Below are 15405 nucleotides of genomic sequence, written 5' to 3' on the forward strand. Positions count from 1 at the left end.
TTTGGGTTTGGCTAATGGCTGTCCTCATAAGATTGATGAGGAATTGTCTAGAAGTCAAAAATTTTGAAAGCTTGCCAACCTTTTATATTGCCTTTCATGTTTCATGTTTGCTTTCCAGTGTGTTCTTGGAGCCTGCACATGTAATTCCCATGAATTTGAATGGTTTAGGATTCAGCTACACCTTTACATTACATGGTCTCTAATAGAACTTGTGCAATATTTTTTCTCTCCTCCTGGCTAAATGGCTGGAGAGTTTTGATGGGCATCTATTATTTATGGAATTCACTTCTGTTCATAGAACCACAGAATTTTTAGGGTTGGAAAAGACCTCTCAAGTCCTACTGTCAACCCAGAACCACCCCAGGTTCACCATTAAATCATGTCTTCAGATGTCATATCCACACGTTTTTCTGTGGATGAGACATTGGAGCACCATAAGAAGTTAGCAATATTGTATTTTTAAATAATGATCTCTGGAATATTGCTTGTGGTAGTGATATTTCTTAGTTTCATAGGTGTTGTATTTTACTACAGTGCTTGATCAGCAAAGAGAGGGGTTAGAAAGATGAGGCAGAAACAAAGGGTTTGTCTGGGGTTTTTTTATACATGCAATCTGAAAAATGTACTGTAGTAAATAAATGAAATTATTGCAGCGTGCATTTTCTCCCCAGCTAATCTGTTGCTACAGGTCTAGTAGAAGACCACCTCTATCTCTATCTCTTTTTTTTTTCCCTGGGAATGAAATACAAATAAATATCGTGTTAAGCTTTAAGTCTAGTTTGTATCTTCTTAATTTTTTTTTTCTCCCTTGCTTTTAGTTGAAGCATCTTGTCATGATGGAGATGAAACAATGGAAACAATTGAGGCTGCTGAAGCACTTCTTAATATGGACTCCCCTGATCCTATGTTGGATGAAAAAAGAATGAGTAAGTTTTTTTTTTATGAAAATCCAATCTTTATTTGCCAGGTTTGTTTGTTAAAGGAGGAGGGATTCACTGCAGCATGGTTGCATGGAATTGGTAAGATTTTTTTTTGTAATTTCTAGAGAGCCTGTATGTACATAGTTTAGGTATCAGAAGTCCAGTATTGTAGGCAATGAAGGATTTCATTGTCATAACAATGTTGAACAGGAAAGGAAAGAGTCAAAAATTACATAGGGAAGGTGTGAATGAAGTTGGATGATTTAGATTGCAGTGTTTTGTTTGGTTGATGTTTATGTTGTCAGGATAAAAGAATATACACTTCGAGTTAGAGATTGCCTTAAATATGAATGTGTGATCAGCAGATAAATGTGCTTTTTGGGGGGTCTGTTCTGTCATTAACTTGTTCTATTTTAGTAGTGCTTCTATGTAAAATGTCAGCACACATATTGAATTATACACTTGAAAAACTCAAGTGTTATAGTTTGATTTTATTCTATTTTTGATTTTTTGCTCTAAAGCCAGCTTTTTATAGTCCTCATGGCTGTGTGAAAATACTCCTTTTGTCCCTTTCCCTTAAGCAGCTATGTTTGGTGCAACTGAAGAGGAAGAAATGGTGCCTCCTATCACACATGTGTCAGTCACACTTGATGGGATCCCTGAGGTGGTGGAAGTTCACCAAGCCCCAGACCCTTATGCTGAGTCACCAGAGACTCCAGAATTTGAACAACCAAAGAAGAAAAAAGGTAAGATGCTACCTGAGAACAGCAGTGTGGAGCAAGAGAGTAGGGGGTGGCATGGTATCTTCCTTGTGAGTGTCTGGAACCATTCGGGGTGTCAGGTCAAAAGAACTGAGTGAGCTCAGCCAGAAATGCAGGGGAAAGCATTTTCTTCCTGCACAGTGTGAGCACATGTACAGGTGCTTAGACTAATGATGTTGTAGAAATAGCAACAAGATTCCTTATCCTACAGGAATCTCTGCTTGTTCCAATTTATAGTTTCTTCTTCAGAGCAGAATTGCCATACAAGCCACAGAGATTTTGCTGCTGAGAATCCAGAAGTACTTTCAGTAGCTTGTATTTAGCTTCAACTGAAGATACTTGATCAGTTGAGAAAATGGGATGAGAATGGGGTGGGATTTTTTGCTTTTCTTAAATATTATTGATTTTTTTTTCTTATTAATAAAATAGCTGCATGCTATAGTAAGTGTTAGTCCCATTTGTAGTAGATTACATTTACATAGTGATGTTCCACTGTAGTCAGTGCTGTGCCAAAGAGTCATGAAGTGGTGTTAGCCAGACATTCTGCTCCTGTTTTCCCATGCTGCTTCAGCATGGACCCCATTAGAGGCTCTGAAGCTGGTGTCTGCAGGAAGAGATCATGCTGTACATATAGGTGTTAAAAGCTTTTGCCATAAATTAATATAAAAGGAAAAATAACCAAAGGAGGTTATGTTTCTGGAACTAATCCTAGGGCTCACCTTAGAGCATGAGGACTTTTACAGGTTCCCCTGTGTAATAGCCTTCCAGAATAAGGCTTCTACTACCCAGCCATATTCCTGTGGAATAGGAGCATTTTTGCTGGTACTTTTGCTGCTAATTCCAAATGTTGGGAATTGTTATGTGTGAGAGAGACCATATTGGCCTGTGAATATCTTGGGGAAGCCTCCTGAGCCCCTTGTGTGTCACAAGGTCTCACAGGGATGGGTGTGGTTCAGGAAGTCTCTGATTCCCCTGAGAAAGCTGAACTGAAACTGCTGTGGAGAAGAGCTTTACCAGCAGCTGCCTGAAAGCACTGCTGGGGAAGCTGCTGTGGCTGTGCACACTACTGTGAGATAACCAACTGTAAGAGGATTTTAAACTGGAGGGTTTTGTTTGTTCTTCTCTTCCCTTCTTCTTTTTTAATGTTGACTGCTGTGTGGGTCAAAACAAGGAGCTGCTGTCTGCCAGACATTTAACCTCTTTGGTTTGATGCTTTCATACTCTTTCGTGTTCTGCTTTTGCTTACTCCCACTCCTTCCTCCTCCCTAGCTGTAGGTTAGAAAACCAGTTTCTTCACAGAAAATGTGTATTTGTTTTAGGAAAAAAAAAAAAGCTGGAAAAGATGCATCAGCTTAGTGTTTCATTAAGTACTAGTTTTCAGTGAACTCAAGGCTTCGTAAAGTAGATGGTATGGTCTGAGTGATGTAAAAGTGTTACTTCAAAACGTCTGGGGATTTGTTGTACAAAAATTGCTGCAAAATGTTATCAAGTTTATAGTGCACTTTAGGATAATGTGCAGTGTGTGGGTGGGATTCTTTTGGGGTTTTGTTTGTTTGTAGGTTATTTTTTTTAAAGTACAGTCTGTTTCCCTTCTTTTAGCCAGTTCTGAGGCATGGCAAAGGATGGTGAATGTTTTGCCCTGTCCATATCACTCATGATTTTATAGGGTTGTTATAGATTCTATAGATTCTTTTATAGACTTCTAGCATATATATATATGTATCAGCCATTAGCTAAAATTAGAGAGATTCACAGTGCAGAGCATTGCCAGCTAACTGGGCCAGAATGGCACTGGCAAGTAGAGCTCCTCCAAGAGAATGTTCATCAGAAGCAACGTGGTGGTTTCACTTCCTTTTCTTTTGGCCTTATTGCTGCAGCAGCAAAGCTGTATCCACCCATCTGCTCAACTCCAAACCCGTGTCCAGCATGATGTTTGTACTCATGAATGTCTGAGCACTGAGCTGCTCAGCTATGGATCAGAAAGACAGGAAAACAAAGGAATGTCAGACAAAGAAACTTGGAAATTTGCTATATTAATACCTTCAGTTCTGTTTTTGCTGTGGAAGATATCTGGCAGCAGGTGGTCACATAAGTTATATACATAATATTTTAGATATATGTCATTTATTTTGTTTGTACATGCATTTTTTTAAACACAACTCATTGAAAATAGTGCAAGAAAATGGATTTTACGTTTTCTGGTGCAGTATAAGATATTTAATCAGGATGAACGTTTCATTGCCTAATGTCACCTTAATTTGTAGCATGAATTTCTAACATCAAATGTTTTTTAGCCATGGAAATAGGAAAGTGAAAACACCAATTGTAAATCCAATTAGCTGTCCAAAATTATGGTAGGCCCACATAAGGCTTAGGTCTTGCACACTTTTTTATCCTTCCTCTTTGTAAAATTCTCTCCTAAAAAGGAATGTAGTGTTGTACTCTGAAAAACAACAAATTCATGCTCTATTGAAGCAAAGGAAGAAGCATGCTTAATGGGCTTTAAAAAAATATCTTCTTTTAAACAAAGGAAACATATCTGATGTGTCTCTGTTAACTGTTTTTGATGGTATCAGTCAGTGCCTGGAGATTATAGCTCACGGTGTAGTCTGAAATGATCCAAATAAACTATCTCTAGCCCAGATATACAGCAGTAACAGCAATACATTTCTGTAAAAAAGTTTCACGTCCTTCCCTGGTTTCTAATTTTGGATGACATCTACAGAGTCCTGAAGCAGTCTAGGCTGAAGAAAGAGAGCCTAGAATTTCTCTTGCAGTCGTATTCATATGTAGTAGCCTAGGCTATCTCTAATCAGAAGTGCATAAATTATATGGGATCAGTACTTAAGTTTCCTGAAGCTGACTAGGTGTAGTTCAGTCCTGACCTAATTGAGCTCTCATCCACTTCATTTACTTTTAAGAACTGAACTCATTTAGACATAATGTCTAAATTAGTAATATCAAAATAACACTCCCTACTCCTTGATGGCTACATTTGCACCTGTTCGAGAAAGGAAATGAGACAACAGAGTCTTCCCACAGGTCTAACGGGGAAAGCACTTAGCCAAAGTTACCCTCAGGGGCTTCTTGTGTGTTAGAAGCTCATCCTTGCCTGTGACTTCATCTAGGACATTTTAGGTGAAACAGACATTTCTGCAACCTTCAGTGGTGAGTGGAGAAAAGCTGCTAAAAATGTACTCCAGTAGTTCTTTATCCTTTCATGTCATGATATATTAAGAAAATAATGTTGTAGGTTTTCCTCCCTCCTACCTTCTTTCAAATCAAGAACATTACTGGCCAAAACAGTGGGTGTCATTTGTGTTCCATTCTCAGTCATGAATCCTGTCTGGATGAAAGCAAGAAAATTAGAGGTTTTGTTTACTCACTGTAGCTCTCTCAACTAACTATCCTATGCCTCTCCTCCCCCATGCACTGTCAAAAAAAATAAAAAATAGGTATAAAGATGGACTTAGCAAGATTTCTTATGTCAAAAAGTGAGTGCTTAAGCTGAAGTTTCTTACGATTTCTCTGTAGATACTGGCAGTTTAAGATGAAGGAAATAGTGCTGGCTGGCACTGAGCTGTTGGGTTTTTTTCAGAGCTAGTGAAAATACACTCTCACTCTGCAGCAGAGCTGTTTCCTTACTAAACCGCCCCTCAAAACAAAACCAAAACTGGAAAGTTAGAGTGTATGGGATTGCACAGACCTTTTGGTCTTGCTTCTTTAGAACATCAACTCTTTTGAAGTTCAATAAATACAGGAAAGAAACATTTCTTTAGATTTTAAACTACGGCAGTGTTCTATCTGAACTAGAAATATGTTTCTCTGAGTCTTGTATATGCTTAGTCTATTCTACCTCTCAAAAGATTACAGGTAACAATATAAGTAATGTCAGTGTAGTAAAGGGTCCTGGCAAAACCTGGTAAGATAAATTCTTATTTCAAAAGAAAGTTCTGAATTTTTCTGATTAATTACATCACCTGTAAAAGCTGCCATTGCAAGGAATATGAACTAATAAAAGAATAGGTTCAAGGTTTTATATTGAAAAATATTTCAGCATGACTGAGCTTTTTTGTTCCCTTTTGTGTCAGTAGTTGATTTCTCAACATTTTCAAATGGGTGCTCTTCATTTTTGTAATCAGTTTTAAGTAACTTCTTCCTTTTAGTCTTCCTCACCAGAGAGACACCATGCTTATGACTTTAAAACTTGGTATTTTTTCAGAGCCTGGTACTGTTTCTTCTGATTTTCATAAACAAGTGACTTCCCTTTACCTGCAGCCACTGTAAAAGTGGTGTAAAAGACAACAGGATGGAAAAAAATGTTTGTTTCAGATGACAGTGTAGTTTGCTGCTGGCAGTGTACTTGCAATAGATTAAACAAGGAGACAAGCTTGTTTTGTACCTACCTTCCATTTTGGCAATGAGTGAACATGATAGTCCTCTGTATTTTATCTAGCTTTTCCTGTTTAAGCCCTTACACATAGTTAATAGCTTATTTTTCTCTTCTTGTCTGTTTCAAGTGCTCTTAAGAGTACCTAAATAGCCACAGAAATTTCCGATGTGCATGGACTTCAGGAAAGTGCATACTGTAGTCTTTTTTTAGAAGTACGGTAAGAGTATAGGAGGTCTATTCTGCCATAGGACAAAAAAAAGTTCAGCACAGAACTGAGTTCCCAAATTGGTAGAAATTTAATCTTTTTTGAATTGGAGAAACAAATCTCTTCCCTTTTTAGGTAATTTTTTTTCTTAAGCTGCCGCTGACTTACTGATGATTTATTTCAGGGAAGAAACCAAAACCGTCTCGTTCTGAGTCCCCTACTACAACTCCAAACATATCTGTGAAAAAGAAAAACAAAGATGGAAAGGGTAAGTCCAAATAGTTGTCACCAAAATGTTCAGGAGAACATAGTTTCTGAGTGATCTGTAAAAAGAAAAAAAAGTCACCAGTTCACTTGTGATGCAAACATAGGTCTTGTGTTCAGGGGTGGTTAACATCTCAAGGCAAGGAAAAGATGAGCACATGAGTTTTCTTGGTGAAATACTCAGTTCCTTGGGAGAATAATGTATTTGTCACTTTAGTTGCAAGGGTTCTTGGAAACTCTTCAACATCCCTGCAGAGTTTGCTGTGTTTTGAGTGAAGTCTTGGGGAGTGCTTTGCATTATATTAATGCTTCTTAGGCTGTGGTTATTTTGACAGATGATCTTTACAAATGTGTTCCATCTGTATGTGTCTAATTTTGCATGAGGCTAACCAAGCCTGCCAGTTGGCAGCAGGAAGTACCAAGTCCTGAATTTTGAAAAAATTTATAGCACAGCTTGAACACTTGGGCAGAAAACTTGGGGGTTTGATACTTTCATTCCTTCTGTGTTTAAAAGGTAGAAATAAAAAGAAATGCCATATAACATACAATAAATAATTTCTCAGCCTGAAGTGTTCAGTAGTGCCTGTGAGTTTTGTCATCAGCTTTGACAAAAGGGTTGCTTTGCTGTGGGGTCCAAGGCTGCAGCTGTGCCCAGGCTGGTGTTAGATGGGAAGGCTGATCCCAGCCCCAGCGAGCTGTGCTGCCCTCGGTGGGAGCTGCAAATGAGCCTCCCCTGTGTCACAAGGGCCTGCTGCATGTGACAGATGTGGTTGCATGCATGCAGTACTTGCCAGGCCAGCAGCCTAGCCAGTCCTGGACACTGGTGGCAAAAGAATGCCGCACTCTTGAGGTCAGAAAAATCTCTCCTCTGACAAATGAGTGCGTCGGGGTTTTTTTCCTTTGGAAGAGGCATTTTCTGCAATAACAGGAAGAAAAAAACCTGTTGGCAATCAATAAATATTTTACATGTTGATGCCATCAATTTTAAATATATATTGTTGTATTTTTTTTAATTATACCTGATTTTTATGTAAAAATGAATGGAGTGTCAGAGGAACATCCAAGTGGTGCTCAGATGAAATTATAGAAAATATGGAAGCAACCAGCCACAAAATAAAAAGGTGGAAGAGTCCAATAGTTCAGTCGATGATAGCAAGGATACTCCATAATTCACATTTGTCCATTGTTACAAAGTTGCTAATTCTGAAGGGAATAAAATGGAGCATGTTGCCTTAAACCACTGTTTGTTATGAAACCCATTTGTTTTGCATTTTTAGGAACACAAAATTGAAGTAAAAAGCATAGTAGTATGACCACCCGTGTCAGGGAAGCAGCTAGAAAATCACAAGAGCTGCCTGTCTGTTACCTAGGGGGAACTTGTATGCTAAAATTACAAGCTCTCCATACAAATACATGATATGATGCATAGAAAACTGAATTTTCCACATATTTCTTTTTCTGCTGTGACTCAGAGGAGGTTAAATATTCTGCCTGTAAGTAAAGCAAACCTGTTTTTTGCAGCCAGTCTTCTTCACAGTGATTTTTAGTGGCTAAGCAGTGGCAAATTTTCAGGTTGCCTTGATGCAGTTGAGCATTTTAGTCTAGACTACAACAAAAACAGCCTGGATTAGGTGGTAAATGGCTGGGAATGCTCTCACTCCTGCCTGACCCTGTGCCTTGCCTAAGCAGTCTGGTTTTGCCTTTGGCGTATCTGAGGGCTGGGAGGCTGGTTTATGTAAGCTGGGAGACATTTGTTGCAAAGGCAGTGTTTTTTCTCTAGGAATGCTCATTTTTCAAGCTTCCACCTGCTGAAGGAGCTGTTAACATTTTTTATAGGCAATGCTGATGACTTTGATGAATATTTGCTAAGTATAGTTTAGTATTATAGGAATTTCAATTTTTAAGAGATCTCTTACTGGAATAAGGTTCAGACTGATGGTCATAAAGTTGAAAAAGTCTGCTGGGCTAAATTGAAGCTATGACAAGAGATCCCGTCACCTTCTGATCTGCTGGGCATCATTTTTTGTGAAACTTCAGCACATGCTATCCTTGCTGTTTTTGCACAGATACTTGTGGGAGGTGATACAAGAAGTTTTTTCTTGCTTTCTCAGACTAACAACTAAGAAGCTTATGTGCAGCTTCAGATTCCCAAAAGAACATCAAACACCAAAAGCCTTAAAAAAAAACAGGAAAAAAAAGGTCTTATTAGTCGCATGAGTTTAGACTCCTTAAATGTGGTTTTGGAAAAAAAAATGCAAATTTTGTGCTAGTTTTAAGTATTCACCATCTGTGATTTTAATACTCTTTCTTTATATGTGGCAAACACTGAACAGATGTGATGGATTTTCATATAAAAGTGTTTGTCCCCACTTGTTTGTAAAATGAAACTTGAATGTTGTCTACCAGCAAGCACAAGCACTCACTGGATTAAAAAAAAAAAAATTACTTTTTTTCTGTACTTTGTTATTGAAGGTTTGCCTGCCTCAGCATATATCACTGATTGCCCCGCATAAATCTCATTGTTAAAGGCAAGGATTTTGTTTAGCCTTTTAAAGGATTATAACTCTCACCTCGATTCAGCAAAGCATCTAAGCAACAGCTTAATTTCCAGCATTTTTAGGGGGTAGAACTGAACATGTTCCTTTTCAAGGTAAAGCAATAGTGACTGCTTCTGTAAATGGATTAGCCAGGACAGAAAAGGGCACATGGGTGGCTAATGCTGTCTAATGTTGGTGGTCCCACATTGGCTGTAGGTTACAGAGTGGCTGGGGTATTTGCACACCTAGATTATAACTCACAAGATTATAATAACTTCCCTTCCCATGCCCTTCCATCACTATTTCCTAGTCTTGATGATATATTATAATGTGTTTTGTAAAGATATCAGCTTCTCAGTTTTAAGATTATTTGCATCATTAATAAAATAAAATATGGCCAAATAACTTTTTTCTTTCTTTTTTTTCTTTGTTTTGTTTTGTTTGTTTGTTTGTTTTTCGTTTCTGGAATTCTTTTATTCTAGGAAATACAATTTATCTCTGGGAGTTCTTACTAGCACTGCTCCAGGACAAAGCTACATGTCCTAAATATATCAAATGGACTCAAAGAGAGAAGGGCATTTTCAAACTGGTGGATTCCAAAGCTGTGTCCAGGTTGTGGGGAAAACACAAAAACAAACCTGACATGAATTATGAAACAATGGGTAGAGCTCTCAGGTATGTTCATTTTTAATAGTAGATTGTTTTTGTTGCTTTAATGTTTGTATGCATTAAATACCTCATTTAATTTGAATAACACAAAAACCTAGTATTCTATTAGTTTGGGAAATGAAAATCTTATTTCAGCAAAATAAATTAGCTAACTAAAATTACCCTCACTAACCTCAATTCCAAATCAGTCACCTTCAGTTTCAGCATAGATGTTTTTCAGTACTGCTGCAAAACTGCATCTTCACAGTCAGACACAGATAAGTAAGATACTGAAGATTTCAAGTGGGGCAAACCTTTCACATAAAATTTCAATCTGTTTTCAAAAAAAACTTGCCAACATTCATGTGTATTCATTAAGTTATTTCTACTTGTTGCCTAGAATTCCATCTCCAATGGAAAATACAGTTTTAGAATTCAGTTCTGGTTTCATTTCTCTGAACTTGTGTGTACAGACAGTTCTAAAACACAGAATCATGTGACACTGCCTGTCAGGCTGGGAGTTTTCTCATACATAAAAAACTGTGCAAAATAAATAGACAACCATGGAGCTTCAGTCTTATCAGCTGATTGATAATTGTCCAACTGAGTTTTATGCATTTCTTTTCATTTCACCCCACCTTGGTGTGCATAATTTCAAGTTATCCTACTAATTTGCAAATATAACAGAAATAGTGCTCTCCTGTCCTGCTCCCTTCGCTTTGTTGTAGCTAAAATGTCTGCCTTTGCTCACTGGTGAATAAACAGGAATTCAGATTATTGAAAGAACTGTAGGAGTCAAAAGGAGAATTGAAAGTTTCATGCAACTTTTTACAAAATGTTAGTTGATAGCAGATCTGCCAAGTCATGGAGTTCTTTTCTTTGTCCTCAGAGTTATCTAAGTTTGAAGTTAAAAGGTGGCATGAAATACCAGTAAAAAAAAGTTGTTTGAGGAAAAAAGTACACTATTAAATTGGCCACTTTTTATAATGAAGAAACTAGACACATAAAAGTTTTTTGGCTTGCTGGTGCTGTGCTTATTTTCTGGGAGTTTTGTTGCTTTGTTTTGTTTTTGTCAGAAAACCTGTGTAACTTGTGGGTGCACTTTAAACAGATACTATTACCAAAGGGGAATCCTTGCTAAAGTAGAAGGTCAGCGCCTGGTGTATCAATTTAAAGACATGCCAAAAGATCTCATCTATATTGATGATGAAGATGCCAGCCCTAGCACTGAATCATCAGATTCAACTCTGCTCTCACCTGCTGTGGCCAACAGAAACCAACCAAGCAGAACTAGAGCGTCTGCAAATGCAGGAACAAAGGGAGGATCAGCCTCAGTGGTAAAAACAGGAAACTCAAAGCCTGCTAAGCTGAAGGAGCAAGTAGAAGTTGTACAGCAGCAGACACCTGGCTTGAGTTCAGAAGTTTTGAGGACAATGCAATCTCCACAGCCAGTACAACCTGCTCAGCTTTTTCGGACAGTTCATGTAATGCAGCCTTTGCAGCCCCTCACAGAAGGACAAGCAGCTGTAACCAGTAATGTTCCAGATGAATCGCTAAATTCCTCAGTGCAGAATATAAGGTAAGAAAATGTACAGAAAATAAATATTTGAATGATAATATATTCACTGGATGATAGCTAGATAGACTTGATTCTTTGTTTTGCTTCCGAGAAATGCTAGTCTTCCAGTTTGGTTGAAATGAAATGATGTCTTTGTGGCTCATCCTAAGAATTTAGAGTTACTACAGCATAATATGACAGGTACACACATAACTGTACTGCCTGTGGTGGAGGGAAGGTCATCTTTTTCCATGGTGTCAGGCCTGGTGCATATCATTTAATAAGGAAAACATGTACAACTTCTCTTTAAAATTGACATTGTCAGTTCTGTCCCACAGCAGAAGTTGTGTTTTCATGTCTGCTTTTACACTGGTGTCCTTGCTTTTGAACTATACATGCATTTGCACAATACCTTCAAAATTATTTTCCTTCTTGCTTCTTAATTTTTCTTTGTAAGAATTTTTTGACATTTTTTGCATCTTTTCTATTGTCCCCAGTTACAAGGAAAAGCTCTATATTACCTGCTCTTGCATTTTGCTGCTGTAACAAGAACAAGTTCTTCCAATTGTAGGAAACAATTAACAGACTAATCCTTTGGGAGGTGTGTATCTGCAGACATTTGGGAGCCAGTCATTCTTCCATGTTTCATCTGTGAGTCAGCTGGCTGACACTACACAGCACTTAAGCATCATGATTCTTTTGCACCTGCCCCTTGGTAGCAGGATTTACCTGTAAAAATGCACAAGGGCAGCATAGTAAAAGGAAAGCAGTACAGACATAATTGAGGCTATACTGAACCATATAAGTCAGCAGAACAGTAACACTAAACATGAATAGGGGGAAAGTTCAGCAACTTGCAGAGTTAAATAGCTCTAGGCTAGACCTAACTAGATTATGGATCACAAATAGATGTTATAAGGAATGGTACCAACAAACAGAATTATCTGTAAGACTTAAGGCAGGCAAGTCATCCAGCCAAATGTTTGGAAAGCTATTCAGTGACATTATGACATCTAATTACTTCATTGCAGTATTTCCCAGTCAGACCTTGGGTAATAAGCTAAGGGAGAAAATATTAGAGATGATACATGTGTGAAGCTCAGGTGAAACAGAAGCCTTAAATCCTTAGAATTCTGTATTATCTTGGTTCACATCCATTGTTTTTAACCAGAACATTATTCTACGAAATCTCTAACTGTACTTAGCCAAGATGACAAAGTGAAGGAGTTCAAACAGAAGCATCAAACCTTTTCAGAATGGTAGAGAAGTACTGCTGATGAAGAAAGTTTATACTAAAGGTCTGAGCAGTTAGAATGTAAATAAAAACTACAATCCAGATGTTTTTGGTGTGCTTTTAACTAAGTTGGGACAAGCTGCAAAATAGGTGCTGATGAGTCCTGTGCAATAGACACTGCCTATTTCAGGCTCTCAAAATACAGTTTATGACAGATATATTTCTGCTCAGCTTCAAAAGGCAAGATTCAAATAGTTAGTTGAGGTAGAATGACATACTGAACATTTTTCAGAGCATTTGTTTTAGGTCTTGTTTTATAAGGCTGAAACAGTTTGTTCAGACAGCTGTAAATCTTAGGCAGATGAATGTACACATTCTGAATCACTGCAGCAGGGCTTCTGTAAGAGTTGAAATTAATGGTCTGCATGACTTGAAAATGTACAGCAGGTATGGCTGCCATTGTAGACTAAGAACTGATAAACCTTCTGATGTATGCACACACTCTGTGGGGTTGTGGTTGGAGCCACTTTATAGTGTGGGAAGCATGAGGACAGATAGCAGCTTTGGTTGCCAGTTGCTCTTCAGTGGCTGGGACATGTAAATAGCCAAGATAATTTGGGCAAAACAGCAACCAGGATCTGGTAATGATCCTCAAAAGGTTTTCTTTATGCATGCCAGTTAATGGTTTAAAATTGACATTGTTTCTGTCATGGGCTCTGTCTTGAGCGGGAACATCTTGAACCCATATAATTTGTCTTATGCAATTTAGTTTCTAAAGTTTTACTCATGTAAATATTCACCTCTCTTCTTCATGGAAATAAATGTTTTTCCCTCTGCAGCAATTTGCTTCTGTTCTGTTGTGAGAAGAAAAGAATAATACAGAAAATACTAAGCATCTTTGAGGTCAAAACAACTGGTTTCTTAACACTTAACCATAGCCTTCAGAGAATGTTTGCATGTGCATCTTCTCTGCTAAGGTTTTTGGTAAAAGAATCATATTTAAAGATTGTTGTGAAGTGCTTGTGTCATCATCCCTGACCTGCACTAGGCAGCACTGCCTGGTACAGACCACTCCTAAAGCATCACTGGGAGAATGTGGCAGCCCAAGGCCCAAGTTCCCCAAGGCCTCTTGGCAATTCTCAAAGGAATGGGCATGTTGATGTAAATCAAGACACAAGACAGGCAGGGACTTCATTTATAGCTGCACAAAGCTTGTATCTTACTCTGAAGTGAAAAGGTCTTGGCTTTTGATGTGCTTTTTGGAGAAGTTTTGGTGCTTCTCTATGAAAGGGAGACAAGGAGAAGTGTTACTTACAAAGGGTAAAAGTCTCTTCTTCAGCCCCAGTGCTTAAACAGAAAGGCTGTGATGTGCTAACTGAGGCTTGGGAAACAGGGCAGGAGCAGGGTCAGGTCAAGCTAACTGGGTTTTGCTGACTGAGGAAAACATCTAGTATCCCCAGTGGGAATATTTGGAATTGTAAACACACTGCTCTACTGCAGGTCTAACTGTTCTGGCTCGGTGTATGCAGGCACAGTAACTGCAGACTCCAGTCGTGCAACTGAGTTTGGCACTACATGTTTCCAGTGAGAAGACAAAACCAAAAATGCCTCTCTGGATGAGCACTTTATTGCTTACTTTTTCAGATGAGCCAGCTTTTATGAGGAAGAAAAGGTTTCTTTGGATTTCGTGCTTGTAAAATTATTCTGTTTAAACCAGGATAACAGACACAGATTAATCAGAATACCTGGATTATTGGAGGTATTGTGTTTTGCCTTGGAATTAGGAGGCACTGGCCTGGGATTCAGTTCTGTGTACATTGGCTCATTCTGAGCATTAAAGGGCATCCTTTCTGTTGCTGCAGAAAGTGCACCTCTCCTGTTTGGCTAGCAACTTACCTTGCCTAGGGCGTCCTACAGGCCTGAAAGGTGCCCGTGTTTGGACAAGTAAATTTCTCCTTTAAATGATGAGGACTACAAATAAAGAGAGATGCATTTTCATTTACCTTTAATCTAGAGCAGTAGTGATTTGAGATGGAGTGAAAAGAGATTCTTATATTACTTACAGTTCAGAGAATATCATATAGGGAGTAATTTTAACTTATATGTCTATCTCTGCTATTGGCTGTGTGGGACATGGCTGAACCTTCTAGCTGGCAGCTCTATATGCCAAGAAACTTGCAATTAGCTGACTTCTGACAAACCCTGTGCAATGTTTTAGCACACTTCAGGTTTTAATCTATTTCTGTCAAAATTCAGCTTGCTGTTTCCTTTCTGTACTTGCAAGTTGTCATTGTGGTAGATTGGACAGAGCACTTTAGAAGACGAGAATCCTGACTCAGTTCTGTAGCTGGGGCTAATACATGCCACAGAGGACCAATGGGATATGCTCTCTGTTCACTTCTGAACGGGAGAACCTCGACATGATGAATCAGCCACCATTTTCATCTTGATCTTTTTGCAAGCTTCAAGGTAGAAAATTACTTCTGAAGGTGACACAAGCATGGATTGCAGTGGCAGGATCCTGATTCAAGAGGAGGAAGAAGTAGGTGAACGTGAATCATGTTTTTTCAGGGTGTGAGCATTCTGAGTAAGAACAGCGATGATGCCAAGAACTCATCAACACTATGTATTGGTCCCAGTAAGCAGAGTCAATTGCCTTTGAAAGCCATGTGTACCCAAGCAAACACATGCTTTCTGCTGTCGTTCCATAACGTGTTCCTGTGTCCAGGCTGTGATGCTTTGGCGATCTGACTGCAGCAATGCTGATGCTGAAAAAAGAAAAAGAGTTGTCTAGCAGGAGTTTATCAACTCTGAAAATGTGATTACAGCTGCTATATCAAATGAAGTGTCTTCATCTCATACCTTATATAGACATTGTCTTGTGT

The 15405-nt window shown here is 38.5% G+C and overlaps 1 protein-coding gene across 9 annotated transcripts in view; it reads left to right on the plus strand.

Moving 5' to 3' along the window:
* ELF1 (E74 like ETS transcription factor 1) overlaps positions 1–15405 on the plus strand; it is an 87403-nt gene that overhangs the window by 65542 nt on the left and 6456 nt on the right. For 7 of the 9 annotated variants that reach the window (XM_071448282.1, XM_071448276.1, XM_071448277.1 and 4 more), the window contains 5 exons: positions 819–926; positions 1502–1666; positions 6464–6547; positions 9563–9755; positions 10840–11307. In XM_071448282.1, the coding sequence (XP_071304383.1) occupies positions 819–926; positions 1502–1666; positions 6464–6547; positions 9563–9755; positions 10840–11307 (1018 nt within the window). The remainder of the gene's footprint in view (positions 1–818; positions 927–1501; positions 1667–6463; positions 6548–9562; positions 9756–10839; positions 11308–15405) is intronic. The other 2 variants (XM_071448283.1, XM_071448281.1) reach the window with 1 other exon arrangement.

Source organism: Agelaius tricolor, unplaced genomic scaffold, assembly GCF_023055355.1.
Source record: "Agelaius tricolor isolate 1412-34295 unplaced genomic scaffold, bAgeTri1.0.p SCAF_26, whole genome shotgun sequence".
Lineage (NCBI taxonomy): Eukaryota > Metazoa > Chordata > Aves > Passeriformes > Icteridae > Agelaius > Agelaius tricolor.